This window comes from Sphaerodactylus townsendi, linkage group LG03 (genome assembly GCF_021028975.2).
Source record: "Sphaerodactylus townsendi isolate TG3544 linkage group LG03, MPM_Stown_v2.3, whole genome shotgun sequence".
NCBI lineage: Eukaryota > Metazoa > Chordata > Lepidosauria > Squamata > Sphaerodactylidae > Sphaerodactylus > Sphaerodactylus townsendi.
Window position 1 is genome coordinate 6501626 of NC_059427.1, and position 15427 is coordinate 6517052.

Consider the following 15427-nt stretch of genomic DNA (forward strand, 5'->3'; position numbering starts at 1 on the left):
GGGGTCTGAGCCGGAAGGGATCTCCCCCCCTTTCCATCCCTCTCTCTAGGAATCCGGATTCACTCCTTTTAACCCTTGCATGGAATTGCACCCGAAGGGGGGGATCTGCCGGGTGGACACTGGGAGTAGCGTGGCTGATCGTATCGTCCGCTTTCTCCTTACAAGGCAAAGGTTGGTCCGGGTATTATTCTTCCAAGATCTGTTTTGACCGAAGAGGGTCGCGAGAGGGGCATTCGCCGCGTTTCCAATCCGGGGCGGGGGATGGATGGGGGGGGGGGCATTATAGGATCAGACTAAGCGCCGCGCCGGATCACGCCCGCCTTTGCAAAATGGGTTTTGCATCCTGTTTGCATTCTGGGTACAAAGTCGCGGGGTGGGTGGGGGGATTCCAGCTTCTGGGTGGGGTCTGGGGATCTCCGGAATTTACAAAACTTTCCGCTGGGCCTGTAAAACGGACCTGTTCCGCCAGGCGTTTGGCCAGCCGGGATGATATCAGCCGCAATAATAAGTAAACATCTGGCCTCCCGTGGGTTCATAAAAGGGGGAATAGAATAGAATAGTTGAAGCCATCTCTAGTTTAATATTTTATGTATTTTAATTAACTTATATTTATGATGTTCTAAATGTTTATGTTGTTGGAAACCGCCCTGAGCCTTCGGGGAGGGCGGTATGCAAATATAATAAATAATAATAAATAATAATAATAATAATAATAATAATAATAATAATAATAATAATAATAATAATAATAATAATAATAATAACAACTCATTTCCTGACTACAGAGATCACTTCCCCTGGAGAAAGTGGTTGGAGGGCGGGCTCTATCGGCATTATGCCCTGTTGAAGTCTGTCCTCTCCCCAAATCCTGCCCCCCCCCCCCCGCGGTCTCGCAACCTGGAGGTTGCAGCTATAGTAATGCCCTTACAAAATGGCTTTTTTTAAAAAGAAGAGCAGGTATGCCAGCCTCCAGGTGGGACCTGGGGATCCCCTGGAGTTACAACTCATCTCCCGACTACAGAGATCCGTTCCCTAGAGGAAAAAATGGATGCTTTGGGGAGTGGACCCTATGGCATTGTACCCCACTAAGGTCCCTGTCTTCCCCAGGCTCCACCCCCAATTCTCCAAGAGGTTCCAAACCTGGAGCTGGCATCTCCACTCTTCCATCCCCTGCTGGTGATTAGGGAGGGGGGCAGGATCGCCAACATCCTGGAGGGGGGTAAATGTTTATTACTGATCTCTGTGCTATGAAAAGATGCAGCTACCTATAGCCATACTTTAACCTTCCATTACAGGGTTTCTCCTTGCAGGTTGTTGGCACCCCTAGCAAAGGGACAGATTTCATAGAATCATAGAGCTGGAAGAGGCCACAAGGGTCATCTAGTCCAACCCCCTGCTACGCGGGAACACAAAATGCTTCCAGCAGACGACCATCCAGCCTCTGCTTAAAAACCTCCATCAAATTGTTGGGAGAAAGTGAGTTGGGCAATAAAGAAAATGAATGCTGGTGGAAGGATATCCCCCCTCCCCCAGCTTACGAACCCTCTTTTTGCTCCTTTGGAAAGGCCAGGAGTCTTTTACATCCAGAAACTCTGATATCCATGGAGTGGAGGTGGGGTGTAGTGCAAAATTAACCTAGTAGCAGGAAGTTTGAGGCAGGGTGCAGTTGAGGCCACCCCCAACCTCAGTCTCCATGTGGAGATGGGAATCAGGGTCAGCTGGACTCACCCCACCCCCATCTCCACATGGTCAGGAGTAGGGCCAGCTGGCTCCCCATCCCCAATCCCCACATGGAGGTCAAGGAAAGCAAGGGCCAGTCTGAACCTGGCTGAGGCCAGGCTTGGATTGAACTATAAGCTGTAGGCTGAAGCCTGAAGTTTAAAGCTTGATCCAGGCCTGGCCTCAGGCTAAGCCCCTGCCACCAAGCCTGTCATACTGTTGACTCTGTCCTGCCAAGCTCCACCTGACCAGAAGTAGAGCTTGGAGACAGGGGAGTGTGGAGCCATCAGTGTAAACTGGATCCTGGCTTCAGCCAAGCTAGATCAAGCTTTTTGATCCTGGCCTCAGCCAAGCTAGGGCTGAGCTTTAAACTTCAGGCTTCAAGCCTGCAGTTTAAAGTTTGACCCAGGCCACCTGAAGGTCAATCAATGGACCCTCCTCGTTCGCAAACTTCAGTGATATTTGGGAGCAGGGTGAGCCTAGCTCGCCCCACTCCTAGCTCCACATGGAACTTGGGGGTGGGGCCAGCCCTACTGGTCGCATTCCACAGTGCCCCTTCCCCAAACTCAGCAGAGTGCAGTTTCAGGAGGCATGCAGTGTGCCCCCGCCCCCAGCCATCAGGACTGGTGCCAGGGCTTGAGTCCCCACCGCCAGGCCCTCTAGCTATGCCACTGCCCAGCAGGCTTCATGGGTAGGATTGGGGAAAGAAATCCAGTTCACCAGATACGAGTCCACCACTCAGATGGGGGAGTGGGGAATCAAACTCAGTTCTCCAGATCAGAGTCTACCTGCTTGTAACCACTACACCCCACTGGCTCTGGAACTGTGATTCTGGGGGATTTATTTGACAGGCACAGCTAAAAAAGGCTGATTGTCTTACCCAGAAATTGGTTAGGTCCTATCTAAGTGCTTCGGTGGTGTAGAGAGGGGGAACCAGAACACGAAAGGAAATGGAAAATCTATGAGGAAAGCCCTTGAAAGTTTTTAGTTTAAGGAAAAGAAGATGAAGGAGAACACCCACATGCAAATACTTTTGTCCTTTGGCTTCCAAATTACAGTGGGTGCCTATTTTGAGCATCCACATGACCTGAAATTCTTTTTGAAGTGGGAGGGGATTGAAATGCTTTCACGCTGGATTCTGTATGCCCTGAGCGCCCCCACCCCCTCCCCGGAATCACAACTGGTTTTCAGACTACAGAGATCTGGTACCTTGGTGGAAATAGCAGCTTTGGAACGTGGACTGCTTGCCTTCGGGTCTCTGGCAGAGACCAGACAGATAAAGCTCTACAGGAGCAGGGTGGGGTATAAATTTTGAAAAAAATAATAATAAACTGACTAATGTATTGTTGAAGGCTTTCACGGCTGAATTCAACTGGTTGTTGTGGGTTTTCCGGGCTGTGTGCCGTAGCTTTATCAGACCACAGCCACACAGTCCGGAAAACCCACAACAACTAAGCTGACTAATGCTTCATTCATGGTTTTTCTAGCTTGCCTTTATCCATGAAGGGAATCAAAGGACCTCTGTTTCAGATTGTGGGCTAGGAGATCCCTGTCCTAGGAAAGCAGCACAGCAAGACAAGGCTGATGGGGAGTTTTTTCCCAATGATGCAAAGTGTCATGTCCAGTTAAAAGCAGTTGGTGTCAGCCTGAAGTAGTTATTTTCCCAACTCAGGGCTCCGCTACCTCATGACCAGCATGTTCTCCTGCTTCTGTGAAGTGGGCTGGAGGTTCTTGTCTTCCCTCAGAGTGGTTTGACTTCAAGCAGGGTTAGGGATTCATCCACCCAGAATAAAGTATAGAGATTAGAAGGAAGCATTTCAAGGAGGGATGGGCGGGTGGATGAATAAAATAGATGGGCCTACCTCCCGTTTAGAATGTCTGGCTCAACGGAGAGAGAAATTGGGCCAAACACTTTTGGGCTTTCCTAGATCAAATCCAGTATCTTGAACTGTGTCTGGAAGTAAATGTGAAAGAAAACCCATGTGGAAGCTAAATGCTGCCAATTACAAAGCCCTAGGAATTCTGTATACCAGTACTGGAAACTCAAGCAAACTGTTCTGATACAATAAAGTATCAAAAATACCAAACTAGTTGTGAGGGCAAGGCTTTTTTCCCAATTTTTGGGTACTTCTATGAGTATAACAACCCCTATTCTAAGCATTGTGATGAGCTAGATGGTGTATATGCTATACTTTATGTTTTGTATGTTTATATATATGTATGTATGTGTGTGTATGTATATATGGAAATAATTTTCTGTTGTTTGATATGCCATCCTTTTGTGTGGTGGAAATCTGTTAAGCCCCATGGTGGGCTTTCTGGAAGGGGCATGTTTGATTCTTCTGCCTCCATGCAGCACTTGGCAAGCCCTCCAGAGGCAGCAGGGCAATTCAGTAGTGGCACTATCCCCAGTCACCTGTGGGTCTGGATTGGGCTGCCTGTTAGACTATTTTGTAATTAGGATCTCTCCTCATCTAATCTTCATCAAAGGGTTCGTAAACAGGGACTTTTGCAAACACAATCATAGCTCCAAATACTATTGTTCAAACAAAGTTCAAAGATTTATTGGCAAAAATTCCCAAGGTTGAATCATCAGCTCCCCATACAATATATCAGATTTAAAAAGAAATAATGAATACAAAATAAACAGTCCAAGCCATGGAGGCTTAGGGAGCTTAAAAAAAACCCCACTGGCTCTCAGTTAAAACACAACCTCCTCCCTCATATTTCCCAGCTGTTTTAAAAAATCAGTTTACTCCCTCAAGGATGGGCCGCTCCCCTCATCACTAAAGACTGTGATAACCATTTTCAGGTGTCATTAGGCAAGGAGCAAGATTGCAGGAGATGGTTCACCAGGTAAAGTCAACTCTCATACAGTTTTCCACTTTCTTTTTTTTTCTTTCCCTCCCAGGCAGCAGTGAAAAGACACCCTGAATGCCTTCTCTGGTATCTTCTCTGAGCTGTGAAGTGAAAAAAGATGCTATGCAACCATCTCAGGTACCTGAATGTTCTGAATGTTCACTGGAGAAGCATGCAGTGGGCAGCTGGAATCTATTTGGTGGTGGAAAGTGCTATCAAGTCATAGCTGACTTAATGTGACTCTGTAGGGTTACAAGGCAGGAGAGGTTCAGAGATAGAATCTCAGAGTTGAAAGAGACCACAGGGGCCACCAAGTTCAACCCCCTGCCATGCAGGAACACACAATCAAAGCACTCCCGACATATGTCCATCCAGCCTCTGTTTGAAAACTTCCAAAGAAGGAGACTCCACTACTCTTTGAGGCAGTGAATTCCACCACTGAACAGCCCTGACAGTCAGAAAGTTCTTCCTAATGTTTAGGTGGAATCTCTTTTCCTTCACCTTGAGTCCATTACTCCGTGTCCTAGTCTCTGAGGCAGCAGAAAACAAGCTTACTCCCTCTATGACATGGCATCCCTTAAGTTGTTCAGTCATTGCCTGCCTCAACGTCATACCCCTGGTATTCTTTAGAGGTCTCCTGTCCAAATGCTAGCCAGAGCCAACCCAGCTTAGTTTCTGAGAGCTGACGAGACTGAGCTAGCCTAGCCTATCCAGGTTGCGGCAGAATCTGTTATACCTGAGCATTTCTATGCCATCTCCCCAGATACTTGCTAACAAAAAGAAGCAAGACTGTTTTCCAGATTAGAATTGGGGGGTGGAGTGAGCGAAAACCTCTGCAGATGGAAGGGAGAGAATCCTGTTCCCTCAACGGAACAGGACTTCCTTATCTTCCACTGTCCGCCCCAAAGTGCAGAATGCTGTTCTCCGGAAACAGAGAAGAAGAAAAGGTGTTTGGATTTATACTCCCCCTTTCTATCCTACAAGAAGTCTCAAAGCAGCAAAACTTCTTCCCGTCCTCTCCCCACAACAGACACCTTGTGAGGTAGGTGGGGCTGAGAGAGTTTGGAGAGAAGTATGAGGCCCTTTTCCATCAAGACAGGCCATAAACGCTGCTTGGGGTACGCAAGTAAACGCCGCCCCTAGTAGCCGCCATTCGCGACAGGGGGAGCGGGGGGCTTAGGCTCAAGGCCGAGTCAGCGCCGCAATTCGGCCACCCGTCCCGACGCCGGCGTTTTCCCAGGAAACGCCGGCTGGAAGTCGCTGCCGCTTCCCGGCGCTTCCCCCACCCTTGCTCCCTGTACTTACCTTGTCCCCGGGCCTCCAGCGCGTCGCCGAGGCCTGGGGACACACACCCCTGCCCTGTGCCAGCGTGCCTCGCTCTTTTCTAGGACCGGGCCCCGTCCGACGACATCGCCGAAAGTGAGCCTGGACTCCGGCCGGCTCACAGATTCAAAGTGCGTGAAACGCCTGGAACTAGCTTAAGGCCACCCAGCAGACTTCATGTGTAGGAGTGGGGAAACAAATCCAGTTCACCAGATTAGAATCTATTGCTCATTTGGAGGAGGGAGGAATAAAACCTGGTTCTCCAGATTAGAGTCCATCACTCTTAACCTCTGCATTGTGCTGGCTCTCAGGGGTTATGAAAACTGGGGACATGAATGAACAGCATGAGGAGGCGAAGTTGGGGATTCTACAGTGGGACAGGGATTTGGTGAAATCCCCTCTTCCATTAGCCAGAATTGACTACTGGATTAAACCCCCAAAACTGTTAAAAAAAATCAATGAAATGAACCACACAGCAGTACCTTTTAAGTATATTAAGCCAATTTATTCTGAATCAGAAGGCTGTCTATCAAAGTCAATCTTGTCTCCCCTGGCAAGGCAGTGATGCTTCATGGTCTCCGGCAGAGTTTTTTTTCCATCACCTCCTACCTTAGATTTTCAAGTGGAGATGCTGGGGATTGAATCTGGGACCTTCTTCCTGCCAAGCAGAAGCTCTACCACTAAGCCATGGCCCCATCCCTAAACAAACTTGCTTTTTACTGAGTTTGACCCTTGATCTGCCTCATCCTTTCAACTGGAGATGCTGGAGGTCAAACCTGCGGACCTTCTGCAAGCCAAGCAGAGATTCTAGCACTGAATTAAGACATTGCAACCCTTCCAGGACAAACTAAAATCCCAAGTGGATCTTTCATTGACCAGCAGCGTCTCAGCCTTGAGTACACTCACACCAGTTTATTGGGCTTTACTGATTAGTGTACCTTCTTCTGCCACCTGTGCAGGGCCTCCATAGATTCTAAGCTTCACTGTTAAGGAGAACCAGAACTTGGTGTCATCCACATGTCAGTGACTCTTGCCTCCAGATTGCTGGATGATCTTCCCACTGTTTTCTCCTTCCAGGATGGGGTTTCTTTTGAAGAGGTGGCTGTGTATTTCACCCAGGGGGAGTGGACCCTGCTGTGCCCAGCCCAAAGAGCTCTGTACAAGGAAGTCATGCTGGAGAATTTTGGGAATATGACCTCTGTGGGTAAGGATATTTTTCTCCTGGTCTTTCTCTTTCTTGCTGTGAGGAATAACTGTAAGGAAATTCTTATTGAATAAAGACACCTGTAGACTGTCTGCCCAGTCCCAGTGCCTAATCCCTGACACCCTCCATGAACCTTTCTCCAGGAGAAGAAGTAGTGTGTTTGGATTTATACCCCACCTTTCTCTCCTGTAAGGAGATTCAAGGTGGCTTACAAGCTCCTTTCCCTTCCTCTCCCCACAGCAGACACCTTGTGAGGTAGGTAGGGCTGAGAGAGTTCCAAAGAACTGTGACTAGCCCAAGGTCACCCAGCAGGAATGTAGGAGTGCAGAAACATATCTGGTTCACCAGATCAGCCTCTGCCACGCAGGTGGAGGAGTGGGGAATCTGAACTCTCCTTGCAGAGAAAGTGGAAGGGTTCTGAACTCTCCTTGCAGAGAAAGAGCCCCTGGCTGCAAGTCTTGGCTTTGGACCATCTGTGGTACCCAAGGATGCCTGGTCAGGAAAAGGTGGGTGCTCTAAGCAGGGCCTTTCCTCCTGTCTGGGCCTTGCCTTACCTGGGCTGAGAGGAGGCTGTGAAGGGAACTCTGCTGGTTTCTCTGCCTTTTTGTTTACTTCTCAGCTTGCATTTACATCATAACTTGACAGGGAGCTAGCATGGAACTACCAGTACCAGATGGATGATTCCATAATGTCCAGTATCTCACCCCTATTACTTGTCCATTGAATATTTCTGCACTGTCAAGATGGCTTTTTGTGTAGCCAATGAATGTTAATTTTCTGTTGTTCTTTTACCCACTGATTAAAAAGTACCTCAGATTGCCAAACCGGAGTTGATATCCTGGCTCGAAGAGAAGGAAGAGATGTTTCTCCTGATCTTTGATGAAGAGAAGGGACTGACAGGTAGCTGCTAAGATTTGTAATCAGACTGTGTATTGCTTGAACCACTTGCCAAGGGTTGGGGAGATGTATATGGTCTTCACAGCTTCTGCTTCTCAAATCAAATGGCACTTATGCCAAAGCTACCCAAGTGTTGTCCACTCAGAGTAGCAGAAGGGTTTATTTTTTATTTATTTCTTTTTTTAAAAAAGAAAAGAAATCAGGGGGAAAAAACTCAAAATCCAGCAACAAAATAGAATACAAAGGAAAAAGTTATATGTAGAGGCATAAATGTAACAACAGTGGTGGCAGATCTTCTCATAAGTTTTTAAGGTTTCCAAATATCTAATAAGTATGTACACAATTGTCATCTTTATGCCATGCACTGCATTCAAATATTGATAGAAGTCTGAGGCCCCTTCCGCACACGCAAAATAATGCGTTTTCAAACCACCTTCACAATTGTTTGTAAGTGGATTTTGCCATTCCGCACAGCTTCAAAGAGTACTGTAAGCAGTTTGAAAGTGCATTATTCTGCATGTGCGGAATGAGCCTAAGGTCCACTATATATTGATTTACTGGATGTTGGCATTTATCTTTCCAGTGTTGTAATATTAGTGTTTTAGCTGTAGTAAGGGCATAGAAGGTCCATTTTCATTGATCTTAGGTTAGCCTCCAAGAGACGCAGATAGTTGAAAGTACATAAGCATCCTCAAAAATCAATGAACATTCAAATGGAAAATTAATACAAATAATAACTTCTTCCCAGAAAAAAATGAATAACTGGACACAAAACATATGTTTAAAAAGCATATGTTTAAAAAAATGAATAACTGGACACAAAGCATATTACCCCATATGTCCCTACTCGGCCCCTGCGTTCAGCAGAGGCCAATTTGCTGGTGGTCCCCGTCCCCTCAATGATGCGGCTGGCCTCCACACGGGTTGCTACAAGACTCTTTACAGCTTGGCTCCGCTCTGCGGAACACCCTCCCACCCACTGTCCGGGCCCTGCGGGACCTTGGTGAGTTCCGCAGGGCCTGAAAGACTGTGTTGTTCCACCGGGCCTTTGGAGTGCTCCAGCCGCTGATATGGTGCCCCCCCCCCCGTCTCTGCTTCTGGCACTGGTACAACAGAGCTCCTCATATTGAGGGGCCTGCCGTCCCCCCTTCCTGGGGTGGGTTTTAATTGAGCCTTGGACGCCTCTTGTTTAATCTGCTAATTGTTAGCCGCTGTTTTTATGTATTTTAAGATGTTTTATTGACGGAGCCTATGTTTTGTATTGTACTGGATTTGCTCCTACTTATTGTTTATATATTATGTTGTTCACCGCCCGGAGCCCTTTGGGGATCGGGCGGTATAGAAATTGAATAAATAATTTTTATTTTATTTATTTATTTATTGTTTGAACTTTTATACCGCCCCATCCCCGAAGGGCTCTGGGCGGTGTACAGCATGAAATATTGATATAAATAAACAACTAAAACCTTTAAAACAGCGATAGCAACAATAATAACAGTAATAGAGGCGTCCGGCCAACCCCATATTTTAAAATTCTCCCTGGAGGAGGAGGACGAGTCCCAAGATGACAGGCCCAGATGTAAAGAGCCAGCGAGGGGCACCACTTCAGCGGCTGGTCCCTCCAAAGGCCCGGCGGAACAACTCCGTCTTACAGGCCCTGCGGAACTCACTGAGGTCCCGCAGGGCCCTAATAGCCGGAGGAAGGGTGTTCCACCAGGCCGGGGCCAGGGCCGCGTGGAGGCCAGCCGCATCATTGAGGGGCCAGGGACCACTAACAAATTAGCCTCCGTTGAGCGGAGAGGCCGTGCAGGGACATACGGGGTGATGCGGTCTCGAAGATAATAATAATAATAAAATAATAAAGGGTGGATCCTGTGAGTTGCAATGCCAACAATTAGACATTTCACTGATTACTTTGCTAAAGAGTCACTGTGGTATCCAGGATATGCTAAACATATTTTTTTTTGCTGAATAAGTCACAAAAGCCACCAAGAGGGCAGGTATAGAATTTAAGACATTGCTTTGGCAAAATAGGGCAATCCAGCTCCTCCTTCTATTCATTCCTAAAAATCTACATATCATATTTATTAATTTCTATGAAATATTTATAGACAAATATTGTAGGTTTTGTTTTCTGCCACAGCTCAGAGTTTCCCGAGACAAAGGGGACTCTGAGACATTTAACATCACAAGCTGTTAAGGAACCCCACATAAATTTTGGAAACAAAATATTAATTTTATGAATATATCTGTAAGGTGCCTAGGAGGAATTGCATTGATATTAAATAATCCTAGGTATAATATTTATTTTGATTGTATTTATTTTTGCCCATAATCCTAGATTCCCAGACTTCTAAACCCTAGCCTGGAATCATTGGATTAATGGCTAATTCCCATATTGACTGGAACTTAGGAAGCCAACTTAGAATACCGAGAAACATTCAGGAGTGTTGGGAAATTCTGCACAGCAGATACTCTAGAGTTGAAGTGGAGCAGAGCAATTGCTGGTCAAATGGAAGAGGGGCCAGTCTGGGAGACCAGATGGCCCTCAAGAAAGGCAAGAGTGCTTCTCCCTTCAGTGGGGATGGGAAGGTCAAGGCCATCACTCTTTCTGCTGTGGGAAGAACTGGTGATTAATGGGAAGCAGGGTCATCTCAGTGATCTAGGAACAATCAAGGGACCAGAATAGAACAAGTGGGGCATCATAAAATTCCCCGTTTGGGAGATAATTTAATCTCCCCCCATTCACTGCCCATGATGATCCCAGGCCCAGCAAGCATCCTAGCATCTGCTGCAGCACCTGTTGGGGTTCCTGCCCCTTACTGTGCCAACCTGGACCAGTGAGGCTCCCAGTCTTTGCTACAGAGCCCACTAAGGCTTCCCTTGCCCCAATCACTACTGCCGACCTGAGCCCAGTGATGCTCCCAGGCTCTGCTGCAAAGCTTGCTGAGACTTCCTTGCCCAATGCTACTGCCAACCTGGGCCCAGCAAGGCTGCTGGCATTCTCCTCACATGTTCTTGCACAAACAATACTTTAAAAAAGGAGGATTTAAACATATATATGCACATTTAAACATATATCAGCAGTAAATTTAGTTCAGTCCATTTTTTTCACTGTGTTCATCCTAGACTTCTGCTTCTTTCAGTAACAGAAACATGGGAGACATTGAATGAAATGGAAGAGCATCAGATGACAAGAAACGAATATTCATATTTAGAGGTGAAAGAGAAGGGTGGATATTTTGAAGGACTACAGAAGGAAGAGGAAAACCAGCCACATAAAGGAAGGAATAATTTCCCTTTCTTTCTGGGTGATGAAATTCCATTCCTTCAAAAAATATATGAAGGAGACAACTGGAATACGCATAGCATAAGTGGAGAAGGAATTTCCAGAAACATCATTAATATGCATTTGAATAACCATGATGGACAGAAAAAATTTAAATGTCTGCAATGTGGAAAAAGCTTTGGAAGGAAACATAACCTTAATGTCCATCAAAGAATTCACACAGGGGAGAAACCATATAAATGCTTGCAGTGCGGAAAGAGCTTTGGTGAGAATGGAAAGCTTGCTTTACACCAAAGAATTCACACAGGGGAGAAACCATATAAATGCCCTGAGTGTGGAAAAAGCTTTGGACGGAAAGATAATCTAATGTCCCATCAAAGAGTTCACATAGGAGAGAAAAGATGCAAGTGCCTGGAATGTGGGAAAACCTTCAGTCACATTGGGCACCTTACTTCCCATCAAAGAATTCACACAGGGGAGAAGCCATATAAATGCCGGGACTGTGGGAAAAGCTTCACTCATAGTGGAAGCCTTAGTTCTCATCAAAGAATTCACACAGGGGAGAAAAAATATAAATGCTTGGAGTGTGGAAAAAGCTTCCATCAGAGTGGAAGCCTTACTTACCATCAAAGAATTCACACAGGGGAGAAACCATATAAATGCCTGGAATGTGGGAAAAGTTTCAGTCAGAATGGAAGCCTTATTTCTCACCAAAGAATTCACACAGGGGAAAAACCATATACTTGTCTGGAATGTGGAAAATGCTTCAGTCAAAATGCACATCTTACTTACCATCAAAGAATTCATACAGGGGAGAAACCATATAAATGCCTGGAGTGTGGAAAAAGCTTCACTCACAGTGGAAGCCTTACTTCTCATCAAAGAATTCACACAGAAGAGAAAAAATAGAAATGTGGAGCAAGTGGAAAAAGCTTTGAGTGAAAAGATTACCTCCCATCCCATAAAAGTATTCACATTGTGGAGAAAAGATATAAATGCCTTCAATGTAGAAAAAGCTTCAGTGGGAATGGAAAGATTAACTACGATCAAAGAATTTACATTGAGCAGAAAGGACCTCAAGGTGGAAATAGTTTCCGTCACACTAGACACCTTTCCCATCAAAAAAATCACACAGGAAAAAATATAGATATACTTAGAGTGGAAAGCAGATGGTATTAGAGAATTGGAAAGCAATGAAATGAAAATATAGTACCTAAGACAATAAAAAGATGCATCTAACTGTCTCTCTGAAAATAAGGCTAGAACTCTCAAAACTGGCTGGCTGCTCCATAACACTGATGGGATTCAAAATGCCAAGAATGAAGGAAATCAGAACATCATGGCCACGATATGTCCAGAATTCTCCCTTACTATTTGCAATTAAAGCAAAAATTTTCTCACAAGAAGCCAGGGAAGAGTAGGCAGCACAGACAGAGAGGGTGGAAAATAACTCCTCTGTTACAAAACAGAGGGTTTAACAACATCCCTCACTTTTCAGAGGCTGTGTATTGTAGGGGTTAGAATGTCAGTCTAGGGTCAAGGAGATTCATATATAAACCCTCAGTCTGCCACTATAGGTTGCTGGCTGACTTTGGACCAGGTACACCTGCACAGCCATAAGGCTGTTGTGAGGATAAAATAGAGAACATGAAAAATGATCTTGTATTATTCTTTGGTTCTCACTAGCAGGAAAGGCAGCAGGGGGAGAGTATTAAGAACTTCACTGAGCTCTCGGAGCCAGTATGGTGTAGTGCAGGGGTAGGGGAACTCTGGGCGGCTCGAGAGTCGATGCGTGCTCTTCCTGCTCTGCGTCTCGCACTGTGCCTTCCAGCCAGCCGATTTGCCACTGGTCTTCATCCTTGCCCGCCCTGCAAGCAGCAGGGCGGGCGCACCAACTGCCCATGGTCAGCTGGGCCACGCCGTGGGCTTCCCCTCTCGCCCGCCCCATTGGAGCGGGGCTGGAGCTTTCCTGGCAGCCGGCGAGGCCGAGCCGCCAGCTTCATCCTTGCCCGCCCTTCAGGCAGCAGGGTGGGCGCATCCATGCGCTTCTCAGAATGAGCGGAGTAAAAGGTAAAAAAAAAAAACCCTATATATATAGTGTTATCTTTATTATGTCAAAAATTATTTGTGGCTCCAAGTGGAAAATGGGTCCAAATGGCTCTTTGAGTGTTAAAGGTTCCCTACCCCTGGTGTAGTGGTTAAAATTTCAGACTAGGGCCCCTTCTGCACATGCAGAATAATGCACTTTCAATCCACTTTCAATGCACTTTGAAGCTGGATTTTACCATGCGGAATAACAAAATCCACTTTCAAACAATTGTGAAAGTGGATTGAATTTGCATTATTCTGAATGTTCGGAAGGGGCCTAGGATCTACATGTTCAAATCCCTGCTTTACCACAGAGCTATTGGCTGACCTTGAACCAGTCATACTCTTTGCCATTCCTACCTCAGAGGATTGTTATGAAGAACAATTGTAGTCATTGGGCTTGTCTTTATATGATTTGATGGTGCATTTTGGGTGACCCTTGTGGCAAGACCCTTCACCCTCTTAACCATTTGTGGTGGGCTCAGGCAGCCTTGTAACTATTCTGGGCAGGTTTTCCCACCTTTTCTATGACTGAGTTGTTTTGATGGTAATGTATGAGGTGTTTAAATCTTATATACTCAGCCTTAGGAACTCCAAAAATGTGAAGGGAGCCTTTTTTCCCCTGTGGCAAATCCCCCTTTCAAGGCATCAGAGAACTGAGGCAAGTTCAGTGAACAGAAGTAAAATTTATTGAACAAAGTACATGGGATCAAGAGATATTTCAGTGGATGGAAAACTGTCTATTTATAAACATCAGACTTTGACACAGTTCTTAATTCAAGCTTTATAAGTTTTTTCAGTTGCTTAGATGCTACAAGAGGTTCTTTACTTTATGATGGCTCAGTTAGATGCTAATGGATTCATGATGACTTTAGGTTTTAAAAGGCTGGTACCCTTTCACACAGTACACATACCGCCTTCATACTCTTAAATGTCCTTCCTGTGGTAACTGTAGCAGAACACTAATATGCCAGACTGGGAATCCACCTGTGTATATAATTTCCATTTTAACTGGCATAAGAATTCTTCTACATCCAAAAAATATGCTCCCTTCCTGTGGGAAGTCTCACTACTATTCCACTTTCAGCCCTGATCACTAAATAAAACTCCCAGTTCTCCTGTCTGTATTTTCTGCTTTCAGTGCACACTGAATTCAGTATATTTCAAGACTCACTGATTGAAATACCCTCAGAGTAGGTATTTAACACACAGTTAAGGGATTTGATGTTAACTTGCAGGAATCCATTTCTAAAAGCTCCCAAAATTTTTCTTCTCAGAGAGATACTTCCTCCCTCTCTGAGGGCGATTCCCCACAGTCAAAAAAGTGTGTGATACGGTAAAAGTCCCGGTTTGGGCGAGGAGTCCCCATGGCTTCAATGCCCAACTTGGCTCCATCCTGGCCCTGGCGTGCACTCTCCCCCTCACCCCGCATTTTTCAAAAACTGGCAAGAGGGTACACCTTTTTGAAAAATGCATACCAAGGCTGCATCGGTGGGGAGGCAGCAGAACAATACGGTTCATTTTTCCTGCCTTATGAGGCACACACCAATCAGAGCGCAGTGGGCTGGGCACAGAGCGTGCAAATGGGTTTTTGTTTGTTTTGTGCTCGTTGTGGCTTGGTAGGCATGAAGAGAAGGCGAGCTAGCACAGTGAGTGTACCAACGAGGCTAAACAGCCAAAAAATTTAAAAAAAGAACTTCCTGTGTTCCTACAAAGCTGCGCAGCCAGACATTAAAAAAAAAAACTTCCTCAAGCAGAGGGGCGGGGCTGCGGGGTCGCATTCCCACCCCAATAAAACAGCCAATTGAAAAGAGCTGCAGAGCAGATTGTGGGCTGATGGAAATAGTTAGTTTTTGATCCTGGGATTAACTTTGACCTCAACAGACGCACGCTGTGGTAGGGAGGCAGAGGCCGGGATGAAAAGGTGCTGTATCTTAGGGAATGGGTGGGGTGGGGTGGGGCAAGATTTATTTTCCCAGTGGGGATTCGCCCTGAGTCAGCTGGTTGCTCCACCTAAAAGAGCACAGGTCAGTTTACCCAGTCAGGGT

At 45.9% G+C, this 15427-nt stretch overlaps 3 protein-coding genes across 3 annotated transcripts in view; 1 reads left to right on the plus strand and 2 right to left on the minus strand.

Annotated features, from left to right (window-relative positions):
• Positions 1–15427, minus strand: part of LOC125428579 (putative zinc finger protein 66) — a 206604-nt gene that overhangs the window by 97652 nt on the left and 93525 nt on the right. The gene's annotated exons all lie outside the window — the stretch shown is intronic.
• LOC125428677 (zinc finger protein 883-like) overlaps positions 1–15427 on the minus strand; it is a 39009-nt gene that overhangs the window by 11058 nt on the left and 12524 nt on the right. The gene's annotated exons all lie outside the window — the stretch shown is intronic.
• LOC125428717 (zinc finger protein 135-like) overlaps positions 21–15427 on the plus strand; it is a 42041-nt gene continuing 26634 nt past the window's right edge. Inside the window, exons 1-5 of the mRNA XM_048489295.1 lie at positions 21–171; positions 4631–4716; positions 6979–7105; positions 7913–8005; positions 11149–12150. Coding sequence (XP_048345252.1) covers positions 4654–4716; positions 6979–7105; positions 7913–8005; positions 11149–12150 — 1285 coding nt within the window. The 5' untranslated portion in view covers positions 21–171; positions 4631–4653. The remainder of the gene's footprint in view (positions 172–4630; positions 4717–6978; positions 7106–7912; positions 8006–11148; positions 12151–15427) is intronic.